General features: G+C 39.9%; 1 protein-coding gene across 1 annotated transcript in view; it reads right to left on the bottom strand.

Moving 5' to 3' along the window:
* Positions 1-347: 347 nt before the first annotated feature.
* Positions 348-17,825, bottom strand: part of LOC107545778 (A disintegrin and metallopeptidase domain 3-like) — a 58,586-nt gene continuing 41,108 nt past the window's right edge. Inside the window, exons 10-12 of the mRNA XM_087814186.1 lie at positions 10,702-10,783; positions 3,998-4,134; positions 348-615 (exon numbers count right to left, since the gene is read on the bottom strand). Coding sequence (XP_087670312.1) covers positions 411-615; positions 3,998-4,134; positions 10,702-10,783 — 424 coding nt within the window. The 3' untranslated portion in view covers positions 348-410. The remainder of the gene's footprint in view (positions 616-3,997; positions 4,135-10,701; positions 10,784-17,825) is intronic.

Raw genomic sequence — 17,825 nt, 5'->3', positions numbered from 1 at the left:
GAAGTTCCCCAGATGCAGGGACTGAAATTAAGAGATGAGGTAAACAATTCACATTTTGTAACTTAGGGAACCAATGTACTCACTTGGCAAGAATTCAGGAGATGATTTAGGTGATGATTATACTATTGATGGAGCTGGTATTTATCATATAGAAAGGTCGGTGTTGCTATTAATGGTTACACAATGAGGAAAATCTTATTAAATCCATGCTACACTTACTCCATACTTCAATTCTTCAAATGTTTGAAATTCAGGATGAGTCAGTTCTCACAGGTGCCATATCCCCGTATCTTAGACATTTCATAAAATGGTGCAGCACTTGACAAAAAGCCCTCCCCTTTTGTATCACATCTATATTTATAGTACTATAAGGGAAACAAAAAAATAAAAATAAATCTTTACATAAGCTATTAATGTTTGTCACTAACCTGTTGTTTTCCACAATCACACTGTTCTCCTCCTTCCACAATTCCATTGCCACAAAATGAACGTCTTCCTTGGACGACCACTTTTGAAATGTTTTGATTCTGAAGACATTCAAATTCAGGCTGTGAAACTGCACGTTTAAACTCATTCACGCTGCAACTGCTAAAAACCTTTACACCTCGGGAACGTCTAAAATTAGATTATATTCTTCAGGTAGATGCAGTAAAATCACTATCAAAGTAACACTCTTCAATATAGCACTATTAATTCTCTACAACATCAGTTACAGAAAAGCCAAGGAGGGGAGAGTGCTTTATTCTTAATACAAGTCATAAATGTAAGCAATGAGTTCATTTATATTGTAATTTAATATACTGGAAATCTAGCAAGTAGAAGAAGCTAAAGTGCAATGAATTAGAATATATTAAAACACAACAGTGTTTGGCACACAAAAGGTCTAATTAAGTATGTCCCATCATTTATTATTTTCATTATTACTGTCAACATCATAATGATAATAATTATAAGGAGCACTAATTATCATTAAGAATATTACATATGCTAGGTAATTTATATGGAAAACTGAAGGAATAAAAGATAGTTGATATTGCTAGTGAAAAATCATAAATACATTTTTTCTTGGTAAGATTCAATTAAAATATGTGAACATTAAGTATATAAAATATATAAAATTACATTATTTTTTATTTTAAAAGTTCTATATTACTAAGTGTACTGTTGAATGGTTGTTTTAAATTTTCTCTCTCCAAATTAGAGAAGTGATACAAATGAAGTCCAAAGAATAAATTATTTTCAGAAAAAGTTAACAGTAGGTTGCCTTAGAATGTTTTGATAACTGTAAATATTTTAATGTATAATCTTACATAGAAATGAATTCTCCTAAAACAGATCCTTTAAAATCAGGAAATAATGACACATTATTAACACCTCGTCCTAAAATTTCATTCAGAATTTTCCTTCTGCAGAATACTGGAACTTTGATTGCAAAAGGATCAAGTTCAGAATCAATCATTGCATTTAGCTCTCATGTTTCCTTAGTCTAGTCGCCTATTTTTTTTGTTGGATTTTGTGACACCCAAAGTTTTGTCATTACAAGCTGATTATCTGGTAATGTGTCCCTCAATTTCAGTTTATGAAATGTTTCCTGATAATTAGGCTGAGGTTATGCAAGCTTATCACAAGAATGTTGCTGAGTTTATTTCACTGTGTCCTAATAAATGGCACATGATTTTGATTTGTTGTATTACTGATAAAAAAAAATTACTTTGAGTAGTTGATTAATGGTGTGTCTGCCAGCCTTCACTCTGAAATGACTTTTTTTCTTTATCAGTTAATAATCATTTGGAGAGAAGTACTTTGGTTTTATGTAAATATCCCATTTCTAACTTTCTGATTTATTCATTCATGCATTTACATGATTATGGAATCATGTTTTCCTATTATACTAAATGAGTTATAATACATTACTATCATTATTACTTATGACATTCAGTTGGCCACATATTTGGCTATAGGGAGTCCCTTAAAACTGGTCAAGGTGTCCCTTTGAAAAATCACCATAATTCTTTGAACACCACCTCATATTTTGACACAAGATGTTCCAGGCTCATTTGTATTTTCTCTGCCATAGCCCTGGAATCAATCATCCCTCCAAGTCCTTCTAGTGGAGAATAGTATTTCCAAAATATTACCTGGGTGCTACACATCCTTGTTATTAGATTTTTAAAGCACAGGGACCAAGGCCATAAGCAACACCTTAAGAAATGTTCCGTGCCTTTGCTCTCACCTACAATTTGCAGTATCCCCACCAATTTGGGCGCCTGTAATGGCATGAGCGTCCTGATATTTCAGCCTCAGTGGGGGACAAGTCTGGGGTGTATAGATCAGTCAGTGATTTCTGAGCTCCCAGGCCTGTGAGGTTTTGTACAGCCCCCACTGTGTTCATTTTATTGCCTCCTACACAGCTACTTAGTTCATGCAGGTCTTATTCTGTCAGTGGATTGGGCCCACCTGCTGGTATCTTTGGTGCATTCCAGTTTGGGGAATGTAGAAAATGCTTTCGCTTTTTTGTTTGGTTTCCCAGTTTTACTCGTCGTTTTTGTCAGAGAATTGGGGGAGACTAAAATACAATGCTGATACTTTTACCATCTATCTGACTTCTATCTTCTCCCTTTTCTTAAAATATAATTCTCCCTAGGTAAGGAGCCATCTTATCTTGGTTCTTATTCTAATATTGTCTTCCTTTCTATGACAAGTATGCAAAGCTATACCTTAGGGCAACTGTTCCACTATTTTCAGCTTCTTTCGAAATGATCTGTTCATGGTTTTAATTCCCATCAATATGCTGATGGCTCACACATTCTAGATCCCTTGTCCTCAGAGATCCTGATCTATATAACTGTGTACTTATCTCTAATGAATGAGTCAGAGGCCCCAATATAACATATACAAACTGCCTCAAGATTTCCCATTTTCTCCTTTCCTAAAATATTTGCCTTATTAACAGTATCTGTTAATAAGTTGTGATATCCCAAAATCTACATATAATTATTGCCATTTTCTTTCCTCTCAACCTTAATAAACTGCTGCAATTATTATGAGAATCATCTCCCAAATATTATGATATTGTTGTTCCCTCTGATATATTATTCATTCATTTCTAAGGTAATCTGTATTACCCATACGGCATAAATCAATTTAAAATGTGGTTTGCTAGATTGATCATAAAATACTAACTCTTACATCATGATAACATGATCGGGCTCTTTTCTACATATTCTATGTTAGTTACCACCTGGACTTCTTCCCCTCACTCATTGTTCTTTACATTTTACTTTCTTTTCCTTATGCCTTGTATATATTTCCTTATAGTCCCAGCTATTTCTTTTCTTTTTTCATTTTTATCCCCGCTCCCCACAGTCTCCTTACTCCAGTCTGTTCAGTTTCTCAAGCTTCTTGCTATCCAAGTAACACTCACTTGCTTACCCTGAAAACTATTCAACGAATTTTTTATATGACTAGAGTCATTCCTTCTCTGCAGGTCCCAACAGAATTATTTCCTAGGCCACTTTATTGGAAAGTTACCTCTCCCCATGTATTCCCTATCTACCTCCTTCGGGCACCTCTCATAAGATGTTTATTCCATGGCCACTTTTTAATTTCCTGTCCCTAATGGACTAATATAAGTTATTTATGACTTATCTATCTTGTCAGCCATTGGTAAGGCAAATACACATAATCCTGCAACAGAGCCAATGCTTGTTACATATTTTTAAAATGAATAAATAAATTTCACCTCAAAAGTCTAGTAAGCCCCCAAAAGTCATTATCAACAAACACTTTCTCTCTAGACTGTAACACTGAATATAGAAATATTAAGCCCATTTTCTACAATATTGAATCCTAATTCAATTTAATAAGCTTTAAATAAGCACATATATATTGAATAAAAATCTTCTTACTCAAGTTATATTGCAAGTGACATATATCAAAGACTACTACAAGCATTTCACCAAAAAAGTCATAGATTTGATAAAAAACAACATCTTACATTGCTTGAGGATTCATAATGCATGTAGTTTCTGGACAGTAACAATTATAGATGTCATCATAGGTTAATCCCAGGTTAATTCCAAGCAACTGTGCCATAATAACTGAGAATGCCTCTAAAGTTATTGTCTTTGGATACTAAATACAAAAAACAATGTTGCCTACGTTATTTTTTCACCACTTTGATCATTTCAATAAATAATTTGTGGACATACTATCTAAATGCAAATGCAAAAATAAGAAAATAGTATTCCAAAGCTCAATAATTCCTTAGAAATATAGAAAACAAAAAAATTTGGTACATTGTGGTGTTTGTTTGTTTTTTGAGAAATAGTATTTTTAATACAAATGGCATTGAAAAGTAACTAATAAAATTAATGTTATTTTATGTTTTTATGTGTTACTCATTTAATTCCAAATAACTTTAATTTTTTTGAGAAGAATAAGCATTGTTTCTTTGATGGTATTCTTTTCCCAGAGAACACTTAGAAAAAAACACACAACTTCTCAAGGGTTGAATTGGCAATCAGTTTCAGTTCATCAATAATTTTAGGAAAGAAAGCTAAATAATTTTTTTTCTGAAGGCAGAATACTATCACACTTTGCAAGTAGCATTTCTCTTGTCTCCAAAACAAAACAAAACAAAAACAAAAAACAAAAATAATTTGAGAAGTAATAAGTTCCAGAAGAAATACACCCCTAACAACCGTCTTTTACTATCTGCATGGTTTTTCCTTTTCCATAATGTCATGAAGCTGGAATCAGATGGTATTTAGCCATTTCCAATTGGCTTCTTTCACTAAAGACTTACATTTTCTCCATGTCTTTTAGTGACTCAATCGCTCATTATTTAATCACAAAATAATATTCCTTAATATGGATTTACCCCAGGTTGTTTATCCATTCACCTCTGAAGGATATATTGGTTGCTCCCAATTTGGGGTAGTTATGAATAAATCTGCTCTAAACATTCATGTGCAGGTTTGTGTGTATAATTTTCCAACTCATTTCATTAAATGCCAAGGAGAACAATATCTGAATCATATGGTAAGAGTGTGTCAAATTTTCTAAGAAATTGCAAATTGTTTTCCACATGAGTGCACCATTTTGCATTCCCATCGACAATGAATGAGAGGTTCTGTTTCTTCAGATCCTCACAGCACATGCTGCTGTGCTTTTCCCTTCCAGTACAATGCTGAATAGGAGTGGTGACCTATATCCTTGTCTTGTTCCAGATTTTAGTGTGAAAGCATTTAGTTTCTCACCAAAAAGTGGTAATAGTAGCTACAGGATTTTCTGTGAATGTTCTTCCTCAAGTGAGGAAGTTCCCCTCTATTCCTAGTTTGCTATAGTTTTTTGTGTTGTTGTTGTTTTTAATCATAAATAGTGTTGGACATCAAATGTTTTTTCAGGATCTACTGATATGACCATATGATTTTTCTCCTCTAGTCTATTGATGGGATAGATTGCATGAAATGATTTTCAAATGATGAACCAGCCTTAAAAATCTGAAATAATGTCCATGTATAAACATCAACAAAAGGGTATAAACTATTTTTTTTTATTTTTATTCTTGCACTGAAAAGTACAATAAATGAAATGAAAAATACCCTGGAGGGATTCAAAAGACACTTAATCAGGCAGAAGAAAGAATCAGTCCTAAAGAATCAGGTCATTTGGAATCACTGGGTCAGAGGATGAAAAAAGAAAAAAAGAATGAAGAAAAAAAGAGCCTATGGGTACTGGCAAGCAAACCAATATATGGAGTGCTAGGGTCTCCTAAAGAAAAGGGTGACAGAAAGGGGCACAGAGCTTAACTGAAGAAATAATGGCCAGAAAGGCCAGAAACCTGAGGCAGGAAATGAATGTACAGATTCAAACAGTTCGCTTAATGAATGGGATATATATTCTTAAAAATATATATCTATATTTTGTTCAGCATCTCAAAGAAACTTTCTGCTTTGGCCATGATCACCAGAGTGCAGAGAGAGAGACACTTCTGTGTCTGTTCTTCATTCCAGGTCATTAGAACTTCCTCCATGTCTGATACAGGCTCTTCTTGAATTTTGTTAGTTTTGTTGCCTTCAATGAAGAGATCCTTTCACAGCTTCTGTCACCTTGTTCTTGTTCTTGAAGATCTGGCTAGGGTGGAATGAAATATGACTGGCTGGCCAGCACTAATCGTCACTGATTTTCCTCCTTTGTTGTACTTAATCACTTTTTCCTTTGTTTCCAGACCAGTCACTCAAAGTGGCCGCTTACATGCAACAGTGATTTTGTATGCTTGGGGGCCATGATGAACAAAACAACGTGAGATGAGATCAAGCACAAGAGAAAATGATGCAATCAAGAGATGCAGTGAAGACGAGATGTAGGAGGCTGCTGGTGCTAAAACATGGCATAATGTTTTACAGCAAATTTCTTTTTATAAGTAGAAAGAGTACCCTCAAATATAATAACAGAGCATAGTATAGTAACTACATAAACCAGTAACATAGTCATTTGTGATCATCATCTAGAATTATGTACTGTATATAACTGTATTGCTATACTTCTATATCTATATAACTGGCAGCACAGTAGGTATGTGTACACCAGCATCACCACAAACACATGAGTAATGTATTGCGCTATGAAGTTATGACAACTATGAGCTTACTAGGTGAGGGTAATTTTTCACCTCCATTATAATCTTCTGGGACCACCATCAGAGAAGTGGTCCATTGTTGACCTCAGTAACTTTATGTGGTACATGATTGCATTCATTACATTTGAGACAAAGCTTCAATGCCTTACTATATTCAGGTTATTAATAAGCTAGGAAGGGAAGGATACACACAACTGATCAAACTGAATCATGAAGTAAGGGAAAATCTGAAGGGACAAATAACCAGTAAGGAGATTGAAGAAGTAATCAAAAACCTTCAAACAACAACAACAAAAACCCAGGACCTGATGGTTTTCCTGGTAATTTCTACCAAACATTTAACAAAGATTTACTGCCAGTCCTCCTCAAACTCTTCCATGGAATCGAAGAAGGGATACTCACAAACCCATCTTATGAGGCCAGCATTACCTGACACCAAAACCCTCAACAAGAAAAAAATTAGAGACAAATATCCCTGACGAATATTAATGCAAAGATCCTCAACAAAATAGTAGCAAACTGAATTCAATAGCACATTAAAAGGACTTTACGCCAGAAGTGAGGTTTTTCCCCCTGGAATACAAGGATCAATTAACTAACATAGGAAAATCTATCAATGTAACATACCATTTTTACAGAATGAAGGGTAAAATCCTCATGGTCATCTCAGTTAATGCAGAAAATACATTTCATGGGATTCAACACCTTTTTGTGGTAAACAACAATCAACAAAATGGGAATATGAGAAAACTACCTTAACACAATAAATTACATGTATGAAAAGCTCACAACTAACATTCTCACTCTTGAATTCCCAGAAGTTTTTCCTCTAAGATCAAGAATAAGACAGAATGTTCTCTCTCGCACCAATTCTATTTAATATAACATTGGAAGAGCCAGCAAGAGCAATTAAGCAATAAAAAAAATAAATGACATCTCACTTGGAAAGGAAGAATCAAAATTATGAGTGTTCACAGCTGACATGATCCTATATATAGAAAACACAAAAGACCCCACATGAAAGAAACTCTTAGAACTAATAAATGAATTATAGGATAGAAAATCAAAACAATTTATTGTGTTTCTATACACTCACAATGAATAATCTGCAATGCAGTGGATGTTCCCTGCAGATCAGATACATGAGGCTAACAAAGCTCATGTTTGAAAGTGACCTAAAGTGTCATGAGGAGAATTGTAACCAGGCATGTTGAATGTTTTCAGTTTTACTGTTGGACTGAATCCCAGGAGATAAAATGGTGGAGACGTCATTACAGAGAAGCCCAGGACGTGTCATTGCAAAGCCTCACTCCAGTGCTCCCATGAGTACTAAGTGCATATGTCCTTAATCTCACTTGCTATAGGGTAAGTTTAAAATGTATTCATTGAAAATCATCTTTTTGAGATTTTAGAGGATACAGAAATTTGTTAAGTATATAGTTTTACTTCAAGTGCCTTTTTTTTCCTTTTAATTTAACTCCCCAGTGTTAGATACTCTCTCTTTTAATTTTTCAATTACAGTTTACATTCATTATTATTTTGTATTAGTTTCAAGTGTACAGCATAGTGGTTAATTAATCATATACTTGACAAAGTATTCCCCCAATTTTTCTCGTACCCACCTGGCACCATACATAGTCATCATAATTTTATTGACTGTATTCCCTGGGCTGTGGTCTACGATTAATGGAGTTTGTGCACATCCTTTTAGGTTGTGCTGATAAACAGACTGATACGCAAGTAGTGTTTTGGGGTTGATATATTGGCTGTTATATAACTCATATTCAATTTGTTCAGCTAATTTGTTGAAATAATTTCAGTGAATTGGAAATCCTAGGGCTAAGGATATCCTAAATTTATATTTTGAGTCAAAACTGTAGCTTTTCCACTAATTGTAGATCCTCCTCCTCAATCTGTCTCCCAGTGTTTGCTTAAGAGAGTTGAAACTGTACTAAACTGTTGAAAACTGAAAAGCATTAGATATCCGTGTTTTTATTCTTTGACAGTGTGATATTACAGAGAAATTACTCTAGTCATTGTTCCACTCAATCATCACACATTCTTTTTGTTTTAAAATATATCTTTATTGATTTCAGAGAGAGGAAAGGAGAGGGAGAGAGAGATAGAAACATCAATGATGAGAGTCATTGATCTGCTGCCTCCCGCACACCCCCAAGTGGGGATCGAGCCCGCACCAGAGCCCATGCCCTGACCAGGAATCAAACTCTGATTGTCTGGATCCTAGGTTGATGCTCAACTGCTGAGCCACGCCCAGCCGGGCTCATCATACATTCTTAATCCTTAATTGTCATTTGTATTATTTCATTTTCTTTTCTTCCAGTTTACTGGAGTTATTAGCATCTTGGTTTCCAAAAGCTCGTTAAAACTAAAGATGTTAAACATTTGCCATGCATTGCAAATGAAATACCTTTTTTATATTATTTTACTGTGATGTTTTATTTCTTGGTTGTACAAAAGTTGTATATTAACATATAATCATGTTCTGTTTTAAAAAAAGTAAACAATTTCAGTTGCAATAGTGTAAAAAAAAGTGAGATACTTAGGAACAAACTTAAACAAGGAGATGAAAGACTTGTACACTGAACACTACAAAATATTGCTGAAAGAAATTGCATGACACAAAGAAATGAAAAGTACATGTCATGTATCTCATAGGGGTTAATATCCATAATATAAAGAACTCCTACCACTTAACAACAAAGGACAAATTGCTCAGTTAAAATATGGACTAAGGATTTGAATAGACATTTCTTCAGAGATAATATACAAAAAGTCAAAACGCATATGAAAAGATGCTCAACATCACTAATAATCATAGGAATGCAAATCAAAATCACAATGAGGTATTACCTCATATCAATTAGGATGACTGCTATTTAAAAACACAAAAAATGCACTGGCTGGGTCGCTCAGTTGGTTGGAGTGTTGTACCATACACCAAAAGGTTGTGGGTTCCATTCCCAGTCAGGGAACATACCTAGGTTGCAGGTTGATCCCCAGTTGGGGCACGAATGGGAGGCAACCAATCAATGTCTCTCCCTCACTCTCTCTCTTGCTGCCTCTCCCTCTCTCTGTCTTCCTCCCTCTTTCTCTAAAATCAATAAACATATCCTTCAGTGGGAATTAAAAATTAAAGAAAATGACATACAAGTGTTGGTGATGTTTTCACAGTGCAATGTGAACAGCTGGGATTATAAAATGGTATAAGCAGTATGATAGTTCATCAAATTATTAAAAATACAATTACCATATTATATAGCAAACCCACTTCTGGTTATATATCCAAAAGAACTGAAATAGAAGATATCTGCACTCCCATTTCATTGCAGAATTATTCTCAATAGCCAAGGAATAAAAACAATCTAAGTTTCAGTTGGTGGGTGGGTGGGTGGATGCATGGATGGATGGATGGATGGATGGATGGACGGACGGGTGGATGGATGGATGAAGAAAATGTTACACACACAAACACACTTGCATGCACACATGCACACATACATACATACATGGAATATTATTCAGCCATAAAAATAAGGAAATCCTGTCTTTTGCAACAACATGGATGTAGCTGGATGGTACAATGCTAAGTGAAATAAGCCAGACAAAGACAAATATTACATTATTTCCTTTATACATGGAATGTTAAAATGTCATACTCACAAAAGCAGAGAATAGAATGGTGGTTGCCAGGGGCTAGAGGGTTTGGGAAATAGGGCCATTTTTCTCAAAGGGTACAAAGTTTCAGTTATGCAAGATGAAAAGCTCTGCAGATATGTTTCACACAACATAAATACACTTAACACTACTAAACTGTATACTTAAAAATAGTAAAGGTAATGTATTTTATATGTATTTTACCATAATAAAAATCCTTTTAAAATTATACCATTTGAGTTTCAAAATGTATAAAAAAGCACTTTCTAAAAATCTGTCAAAACAGTATGGTAGATACACTATATGCACTTTCTCTTCTTGAAGTGGATACTAACTTTCAATAGGGTATGTAACTATTCAAGAGATGGGAATAAAATACATACCAGAGCAATTCCTACAGCAAGCTTTGAATCACACGCCATTCCATGATATGTTGCTCCCACGTAAGTAGGATAATCCCTATAACTGAATAATAAATTTTTTCTTTAGGATAAGTGCATTATGATTATTAATAACTTAATGGCTTTTGAAGAATTGGATTCCTCAATAGAACTATGTTCGCTTTATTTTTTATCTTTATTGTTGAAAGTATTACAAATGTCCCCTTTCCCCCCTCCTGCCTTGATCCGCTCCAGCCTGTTCCCCTCCCCAGGTCTTCACCACATAATTGCCTGTCTCCAGGGGTTATGCATGTATGCATAAAAGTTCTTATGTTAATCTCTCCCTATGCACCCACCCACATCTTCCCTCAAAGATTCGTCAGTCTGTTCCATGGTTCTATGTCTCTGGATCTTTTTAGTTCATTAGATTCCACATATGAGTAAGATCATGTGAAAGTCATACTTTTCTGACTGGCCTATTTCTTTTAGCATAATTCTCCCCAGGTGCCACCATGCTATGTCATAAGGTAAGAGATCTTTCTTTTCTCCAGCTATATAGTATTCCACGGTGAAAACGACCAAGAAGATGCTTGATCTGATTTCAATGTTCTTGAACTTGTAGAGACTTATTTTTGTATCCTAACATGTGGTATGTCTTTGAGAATCTTCAATGTGCACTTGAGGAGAATGCATATTCTGCAGCTGTTCAGGGGAATGTTCTGTAAATTTCAAGTAAATCCATCTGATCTGGTCTAGTGTATCATTTAGAGTCACTCTTTCCTTGTTAATTTTTTGTCTGGAAGATCCATCCACTAAAGTTTGTGGGGTGTTAAAGTCCCATACTGTGACTGTATTGCTATCTATCTCTCCTTTAAGGTACTCCAGAATTTTTTGGTTTTGTTTTTGATCTATTTTTGTTCTGAGATGGGACAGCATATGTTTAGGTCTTGTTTTGTTTTATCCATTCATCATCTACAATATGTCTTTTTTTTCTTTTTACATTTGTTTGTTTGTTTGTTTGTTTGAATATTGTTGAAAATGTAACAGACGTCCCCTTTTTACACCCATTGATTGGTCCCCTCCACCTCGCATACACCCCACCCCCAAGCCTTCCCAGACCAGTGTCTGTGTCCGTGAGTTATTCTTATAAACATATAAGTTCTTTGATTAATCTCTCTCCACCCACTCCCTCATCCCGACCTTCCCTTTGAGATCCCACAGCCTGCTCCATGCTTCTATGTCTGGATTTATTTTGTTCATCAGTATATTTTGTTTCTTATATTCCACATGTAAGTGAGATCATGTGGTATTTGTCTTTCTCTGACTGGCTTAATTCACTTAGCATAACACTTTCTAGTTCCCTCCATGCTGTGCCAAAGGATAAAAGATCCTTCTTTTTTACAGCTGCATAGTATTCCCTGGTGTAAATGTCCCACAGCTTTTTTATCCACTCATCTACTGATGGGCACTTGGGCTGTTTCCAGATCTTAGCTATTGGAAACTGTGCTGCTACAAACATAGGGGTGAATAAGTTCTTTGTGATTGGTGTTTCGGGTTCCTTAGGCTATATTCCTAGAAGTGGGATCATTGGGTCAAATGGAAGATCAATTTTTAATCTTTTGAGGAACCTCCATACTGCTTTCCATAGTGGCTGCACCAGTCTGCATTCCCACCAGCAGTGTACCAGGGTGTCCTTTTCTCCACACCCTCCCCAGCACTTGTAGTTCCTTGATCTGTTGATGGAGCCATTCTGACAGGTGTGAAGTGATACCTCATTGTGGTTTTTATTTGCATCTTTCTGAAGATTATCGATGTTGAGCGTTTTTTCATATGTCTCTTGGCCATCTGTATGTCCTCTTTAGAGAAGTATCTATTTAGTCCTTTGCCCATTTTTTAACTGGATTGTTTGTCTTCCTTGTGTTAAGTTGTGTGAGTTCCTTATATATTTTGGATATTAACCCTTTATCCAATGTGTCATTGGCAAATATGTTCTCCCATACACTGAGTTTCCTTTTCGTTTTGTTGATGGTTTCTTTTGCTGTGCAGAAGCTTTTTATTTTGATGCAGTCCCATTTGTTTATTTTCTCCTTGGTTTCTCGTGCCCTAGGAGAGGTATCAGCAAACATATTGCTATGAGAGATGTCTCAGATTTTGCTGCCTATGTTTTCCTCTAGGATTTTTATGGTTTCATGCCTTACATTTAAGTCTTTTATCCATTTTAAATTTACTTTCGTGTCTGGTGTAAGTTGGTGGTCTAGTTTCATTTTTTTGCATGTACCTGTCCAATTTTCCCAACATTATTGATTGAAGAGACTGTGTTTACTCCATTGTATGTTCTTGCCTCCTTTGTCAAATATTAATTGGCCATAATGGAGTGGGTCAATTTCTGGGTTCTCTGTTCTGTTCCACTGATCTATATGTCTGTTCTTGTGCCAGTGCCAGGCTGTTTTGATTACAGTGGCTTTATAGTATAACTTGATATGTGGCATTGTGATCCCTCCAGCTTTGTTCTTCTTTCTTAAGATTACCGTGGGTATTCGGGGCGTTTTTTTTTCCATATAAATTTTCGAAGTGTTTGTCTTAGATCTGTGAAATATGCTGTTGGTATTTTAATAGGGATTGCATTGAATTTATAGATTGCTTTGGGGAGAATGGACATTTTAATGATGTTAATTCTTCCCATCCATTAACACGGCTAAAGGTTCATCAATCTTGTTTATCTTTTCAAAGAACCAGCTCTTGGTTTCATTGATCTTTTTACTGTTTTTTTAGTCTCAATGTCATTTATTTCTGCTCTGATCTTTATTATTTGTTTCCTTTCACTTACTCTGGGCTTTTCTTCTTGTTCTCTTTTGAAGTTTTTAAGTTGTAGGATTAGAGAGTCTATTAGAAGTTTTTCTTGTTTTTGAGGTAGGCTTGTAGTGCTAAGAACTTCCGTCTCAGGACTGCTTTCATTGTCTCCCATAGATTTGGAGTTGCTGTGTGTTCATTTTCATTTGTTTCCAGGAACTTTTTGATTTCTAGCTTGATCTCTTTGGCAATCCATTCATTGTTTAAAAACAGGCTTTTTAGCCTCCATGTGTTTAAATGTTTTTTAGTGTTTTCATTGTGATTGATTTCTAATTTCATGCCACTGTGGTCTGAAAAGATACTTGATATGATTTCAGTCTTCTTGAACTTGTAGAGACATGTTTTGTGTCCTAACTCTTGGTCTGTCTTTGAGAACTGTCCCATGTGCACTTGTGAAGAATCTGTATTCTGCAGCTTTGGGGTAGAATATTCTGTAAATGTCACTTAAATCCATCTGATCTAGTGTGTCATTTAGGTTTACTGATTCCTTGTTGATTTTTTGTCTGGAAGACCTATCCAGTGAATTCCGTGGGGTGTTAAATTCCCCTAATATGACTGTATTGCTGTCGATCTCTCTCTTAAAGTCTTCTAGAAGTTTTTTATAAATTTAGGTGCTCCTATGTTAGGTGCATATACGTTTATCAGGGTCATATTGAGGTAGGAACCGCCACCATTTTAGGAAGATTCCCCATTTCAGGTTCAGATTACCTGCCTGAATGTATATATAACTTTATCTAACCTCTGTAACCCCGCCCACTATTTTCACGCCAAAAGCAGGCCCGACCTCTGACCCCATAAAGCTGACCTAAGCCCTTTGTTCAGGGCCCAGAATTTGGAGATGCCTCCTCTGGGATCGCATGGGTTAATAAAGGTCTCCTTTCGCCTCCTCCGGTGTATGGCCTGAGTCTTTTCCGCTATATTTTGGCTCCCTGACCCGGGAAATGACTCACGCATGCAGGCGCTTTGCCACCAGTGAGGGACACGAGCGGGATCTGCGGAGCTCAGAGGTGGGAGGGAAGCGCGCGCCACGGTCTTTTCGGTCCCGGCCCATCCGGAGCCCCGCAGATGGCCACTAGCGGAGTCCATCCACCCGGGCTGCTGGGGGAGGACGAACGGATCTGGACACGGGACGAGATCTCTTCGGAATCGGTGAGTGCCCCGGGGACCAGGAGCCCGAGACCAGGCCCACCCTCCGGGTGGAAGGAGAGACTGATCACCTCTCTTGGCCCTTTGGCCACAGGCAGGGACATCCTATCGGGTGGGGATGTCTAAACTCGGTTGACTGGAGTGTGAGTGTGAGTGAGTGAATGTCTGTGTGGCTCCACGGGCGCTCGCCCACGGAGTCTGAGTGGGCCCCAACCTGCGGTTCCGTGGGGCACCTCATACGGCTCAGGGCAGCGTCAGGCTCTGGGGGACCCCGTCCCTCCCTGCGAGTCTGATCCGGGTCAGGGGTTTATACTGACCTGCCAAAGCTAAGAGGCACCTAAATCCCCACGAGGGGAGCGGCCAGGCGGGCGACCTGAATACCCCCTCCCTTGTTTGTCTACGCCGACGTGGGAAGGAAGGGCTATCAGGGGACCTCGTCGACGGTATTAGGTTGTATGCTTAGGAACTTTGACCTGTTCAGGGGACAGGACCCTTAGTGACCCCGGATCAGCTCGACACTTTCTGCTCGGTCGAGTGGCTGTCATTCAGGGTAGGCTGGCCCCCTGAGGGAACTCTTAATCTGGGGATCGTCCGGGCACTATACCCAGTAGTTACAGGGAAGCCAGGACATCCCGACCAGTACACAGACATAGACAGGTGGCAGGAACTAACCCGGGAGCTACCGAGTTGGCTTCGCCAGTGCCAGAAACAGATGCCCCGAACCGTCGGGGTCGCCGGGGCCAAGAAGAAGGCTTCCCGAATACTAGTGGCCCACCCTAGGGAAGGCCGGCACCCGCCAATCTACAGGAGTGACCCAGAGGAAGAGCTGCCATTTAGCACGTCCCCACCTTACGCCCCAGAGCTGAGAGCCCCGGAACCGAACGCTCCGGAACCAAAGGCCCCGGAGCTAGAAACCCCCCCACCGTCAGTTTCACCGCGGTGTCAGGTGGAAGCAGCCCCAGCCTCACCAATGGCAACCAGACGCCGTCCCAAGCTGGCCCTACAGCTACCCTTAAGGGAGACCCAAGGGCCCCCGCAAGTCGGGCCCGATGGGACTGAGCTACCAGGGCGTACGATAGTCTACTACCAGCCTTTCACTCCCACAGATCCCCTCAACTGGAAGCATCACACTCCCTCATACTGTGAAAAACCGCGGGCCTTAATCAACCTTATGGAGTCGATTATGCAGACTCACCGGCCCACGTGGCACGACTGCCGTCAGCTACTCCTCACCCTGTTCAGTACAGAGGAGCGCCGCGCATACTCCAGGGGGCCTCCAATACCTAGAGACCACGGCACCAGTGGGGACACTAGACCCGGCGCAGTGGGCCAGAACGGCTGCGCCTGAAGTCCAGCCAGAATGGGACCACCACCCCGAAGAGGGCAGGGCGGCGCTGCAGAGGTATCGAGAAGCCCTCCTCCGGGGTGTCCGAGCAGGAGCCACAGGGCCCACCAATATGTCTAAAGTCGCCAATGTGACCCAACCACCAGATGAATGCCCGGGAGATTTCTACGAGCGACTGTGTGAGGCATACCAAATTTATACGCCATTTGACGCCAAGGGGCCACTGGAAAAGGGAGTGCCCAACAGGAAGAAGAAGAGGCAGATCCAGGGCGCTCCTTAGCCTGAGACTCCCGCCCCAACTGTCCTCAGCCTGGCAGGCATGAACTCAGACTAGGACAGACCGGGCTCCCTGAATCTTGGCCCCCACGAGCCCATGGTCAAGTTAACTGTGGGGGGCCAAACTCTGCCTTTCATGGTAGACACAGGAGCTGAGCACTCCGTGGTAACCACTGCCATAGCCCCCTGTCGGGGCGTGAGATCTCCATTGTAGGGCAACCGGACTATCGAGTGGCCCAAAGAGGTTCTGCCAAGCCCGAACAGTAGAATTAGGGGGCCATCAAGTAAGACACGAATTCCTGTACCTCCCAGAGTGCCCAGTCCCACTCCTGGGACGGGACTTGCTAGCCAAACTAGGGGCCCAGATCTCCTTTCAGCCATCGGGGGAAGCCCACTTACAGGTCGGGGCACCGTCTGTGATGGCAGTCCTCATTCCCAGGGGAGAGGAGTACTGCCCCTACGAGAAACTAGAAAGAAACACTAGAGGCAGAACCCCTACCAGCCGGGTGGTCGGCACAGAGGGCAGAACTGTGGGCATTGATCAGCGCCCTAGAGTTGTTGGAAGGGAAGAAGGTCAATATATACACAGGTTCCCGGTATGCCTTCGCCACTGTACATATTCATGGCGCCATCTACCGGGAGAGAGGACTACTTACCGCCGAGGGGAAGGACATTAAAAATAGGGCTGAAGTACTTAGGCCGCGAGAGGCAGTGTGGGCTCCGGCCAAGGTGGCAGTAATCCATTGCCGAGGGCACCAGAGAGAAGGAACAGAAACAGCAAAAGGAAACTGGCGGGCAGATCGAGCGGCTAAGGAAGCAGCCCAGGGTGCAAGTGCCCCAGTCGGCGCTCCAGCTCTAGAAGGAGCTGTGTTAGATCTCAGCCTTACGCAATCAGACTATACTTCTGAGGAACAAAAGTGGGCGATCCAGACGGGGTGTGCTCAGACGACTGGCATCTGGGAACCGCCAGATGGGCAGCTGTATGTGCCCCAGACCCAGGCGAGCAATCTAGTGAGGCAGTGCCACACCCTGACTCATCTAGGGGAAACGTCCCTGGAGGCCTTGCTAAAGAAATATTACTACTTCCCCGACCTGGCCAGCATAGGCGCTGCAACTGTGGCCCAGCGTACAACCCGCACGCGGAACTACGCTGCTCCACACCCACAAAGGACCGTCGCCATTCAACACAGGACAGCAGCCCTTTGAGGACTTGCAGGTCGACTTCGCGGAAATAAAGCCAAGCCGGGGTTACAAGTACCTGTTAGTCCTTGTCTGCACCTTTTCAGAGTGGGTAGAGGCTTTCCCCACCCGGACTGAGGAAAGCCGAGAGGTAGTAAAAGCCATTTTAAGAGAAATAATTCCCCGCTTTGGACTGCCGACCTCCATCGGCAGCGATAATGGGCCAGCCTTTGTTGCCAAAGTCATCCAGGAGCTAGCAAGGCAACTAAGAATATAACCTGGAAGCTACACACGGCGTACAGACCTCAAAGCTCAGGGAAGGTGGAGAGGA

This window comes from Miniopterus natalensis, chromosome 2 (assembly GCF_054644295.1).
Source record: "Miniopterus natalensis isolate mMinNat1 chromosome 2, mMinNat1.hap1, whole genome shotgun sequence".
Lineage (NCBI taxonomy): Eukaryota > Metazoa > Chordata > Mammalia > Chiroptera > Miniopteridae > Miniopterus > Miniopterus natalensis.
The sequence above is the reverse complement of the archived record's forward strand: the minus strand, read 5'-3'. Positions and strand labels throughout refer to the sequence as shown.